Source organism: Tupaia chinensis, unplaced genomic scaffold (genome assembly GCF_000334495.1).
Source record: "Tupaia chinensis unplaced genomic scaffold, TupChi_1.0 Scaffold000088_1, whole genome shotgun sequence".
NCBI lineage: Eukaryota > Metazoa > Chordata > Mammalia > Scandentia > Tupaiidae > Tupaia > Tupaia belangeri.
The window spans coordinates 7,244,017-7,246,973 of record NW_006159550.1 but is presented as its reverse complement, the minus strand read 5'-3'; the positions used below and the strand labels follow the sequence as shown (position 1 = coordinate 7,246,973).

The 2,957-nt window shown below is 48.8% G+C and overlaps 1 protein-coding gene across 1 annotated transcript in view; it reads left to right on the top strand.

The window, feature by feature from the left end:
* Nucleotides 1-2,718, top strand: part of SEPTIN7 (septin 7) — a gene marked incomplete at its 5' end in the record, with an annotated part of 58,726 nt that extends 56,008 nt beyond the window's left edge. Inside the window, 2 exon segments of the mRNA XM_014585763.1 lie at nucleotides 387-526; nucleotides 1,680-2,718. Coding sequence (XP_014441249.1) covers nucleotides 387-526; nucleotides 1,680-1,719 — 180 coding nt within the window.
* Nucleotides 2,719-2,957: the final 239 nt, after the last annotated feature.

Sequence of the window (2,957 nt, the reverse complement as noted above, 5' to 3'; positions counted from 1 at the left end):
TTGGACTCCCACATGGCCGACAGCAGTTCAAGTCCTGGACCTGACAGCTTAAAACTCATGCCACACATGTGTACGTGCATGCTAAAAATCCCAAGAGGAGACCGCTGTCGTGTGCAGACGGGGCAATGGGCAGCCATGCGTGATACAGGCTCCGCAGCGTGTGCTGCGTGACCCCGCTCCCACTGGCGTGCCCTGCGCTTTCTGGCCTTCCCGGCCCACTGGCGTGCCCTGCGCTTTCTGGCCTTCCCGGGGCAGGTCCTGGGGGCGGTCCAGGACGGGGCTCTGCAGGCGCTGCCCCAGCCGAGCGGGAGCCTCGGTGCGCTGTACGCTCTGCACTGGGTGTCAGCCTGGGTCCTAGCAACTTGCTTTCACACGTCCCGCCTTAGCTCCAGCGGCGCCATGAGCAGATGAAGAAGAACCTGGAAGCGCAGCACAAAGAGTTAGAGGAGAAACGCCGTCAGTTCGAGGATGAGAAGGCCAGCTGGGAAGCTCAGCAGCGTATTTTAGAACAGCAGAACTCTTCGAGGTCAGTATTGTTACCAGTATTTTTAAAAAGGCTTCGTTAGTTATTTTGAAAACATCAGGATACCATTTTAAGTCTCCTCCCATCATGGGACCAGCAGTTAGCGTAATGGCTGTGTCACTGAACTCTCATGTAGTTGACCATGGTTCGAGTCCCGGACTGGGTGGCTTAAACTCACACCGGGCACGTGTACGTGCATGCCCAAGATCCCGAGAGGAGAATGGAGGAGAGGGGATTGTGGCGTGGCCATCCCCCCTAGGGGGTGATTTCTCTCTTTCTGTCTCTCTGTCTTTCTGGCAAGTGCACACGCCCTACAGCAAAAAAAAAAAAAAAAAAATTAAAAAAAAAATCTACTCCCATCATCACGCACCTGAAGCCCAGGTGTCTTCATGGATGAATGGGTCCGACTGTGTACTGTGCGAGGGTTTTCTCAGGAGGGGTTCCCCGGCTCCATAGTTGCTGCTCAGCACCTCACAACACCTCCCAGTTCCCCCCCAGTGGCCTTCTGTCCCCCTCCCTCCAGGAGCAGGGACGCTCATAGCGGATTGGGTGTTCAGTGCTGGTAGAGGACACTGTGGCTAGGCCTTTTATGCATTCAAGGACGTGTTTTATTGTGTTGAATTATTTAGGATAAAATCCTTAAGATAAAATGTCAGATAGCTAGTTTCTAATACAGCTAACAAGTTATCCCCTTAACTTAAGTGAAATTGCACAATATTCCCCCCTTGGTTTTCTTCTCCCCTTATCTGTCGCATTAACGTGGAAGAGTTGCATGTCTGTAGGCTGTCATCATTCACCCTCACCGCTAAACCTTCAAGACCGGGCGTCTGTCCCAAAACACTGTCTTCACCTTCTCCAGCTTGTTTTCCCAAAGAAGAGGAAAATATTTTGTTCAAGCCAGTGTACTTCAGAGTGGCGGTGGCAAGACTTGTTCTCACACAGTGAAACGGTCTTTGGCCATGGTTTTTTCTTCTTATCCAAGAATACTGTCAAGTGTCTGGTCGCAGGGAAATCAGGGACGGGCGCTGTCTTCAGTGTCTGCTTCCGCGTGGACGGGCAGTGCCTGGAGACCGGCCGCAGCTGCTGCGGCTCCCGTGCACCGCCTGCCCCGTGCGTGCGGCTGACTCATCAGGACTGTCTTCCTTTATCCCTTTAGAACCTTGGAGAAGAACAAGAAGAAAGGGAAGATCTTTTAAACTCGCCATTGACCACCAGTTACACACTCGTTGCCAACACGCCAGCTTGGACGCCAGTGTTCGTTGGGTCCGCTTGACCAACCTGCTCCAGTTCTGTCCATAATGATGGATTTAACAGCATGACAAAAATTATTTTTTGTTGTTCTTGATGGAGATTAAGATGCCTTGAATTGTCTAGGGTGTTGTGTACTTAGAAAGTTACAGCTCTAAGTACCTTTCCCACATTTTTCCCTTTTTTTATTTTATTTTATTTTTTTTATTAAACAGATGTCTTCAATTTAATGCAAGAGAACACTTTACTGTTGTACAATCATGTTCTGGTGGTTTGATTGTTTACAGGATATTCCAAAATAAAGGACTCCAGAAGGTCTCACGGAGGATACATTGCCGTCAGACGGTGCGAACTCTGCTGCTCTGCGGTAACTGGTACAGAGTTCCACTCGGTGCAGCCGAGCGTGCTGGGATTTAGCCTAACACAGTTGACCCTATTTTTTGACACTTCCATTGTTTAAAAATACAAATGGAAAAACCTATACGCTTACAGTGCACCTAGAGCTTTTTATAACAACCTTTTCTGTTGTTTGTTTTGGATTCTTTAAATATATATTACTCTCATTTAGTGCCCTTAGCCAGAGCCTCCTTACTGCTTCATTTTTTAATAACATTTAATTTAGATATTTTCCATATATTGGCCCTGTTAAAATAGAATATAGCATCTTTCATATGGTAGGAGCCCACGAGGACTTTCCTTTAACTCCCTTTTTACACTTCGTGGTAAGTAGCAGGGGAACGCGTTTGTAGGTCATTTCTAGGCAAATCGCGGAGCTAACGACCGACCTGTTTCTACCTATACGCCGTCTGTTTATTTACTAGAAATGGGAATCATGGCCTCGAAGGGAAGACGAAGTCACCACTCTGCATTTAGCTGTATTCATATATTGCATTTCTGTATTTTGTTTGTATTGTAAAAATTCACATAATAAACAATGTTGTGATGTACGGAGTGTGGTGTCACCTGTTCTGCGGTTGGCCTGCCAAGGACGGTGTGTTTGGAGGAGACTCCGGCTCACGCTCAGCCTCCACCCAACCTCTCAGGCGCGTCTCCCTCCCAGTGGGCGCGGACCTGCCACGTGCGACCCACGGCTCCTCGGCGGGGTGTCGTTTCTCCAGGACGTTTGCCACTCGCTCAGGCCACGCATGCTCTCAAGTCCCTGGAAACCATGTTGTAACTGGAAAGA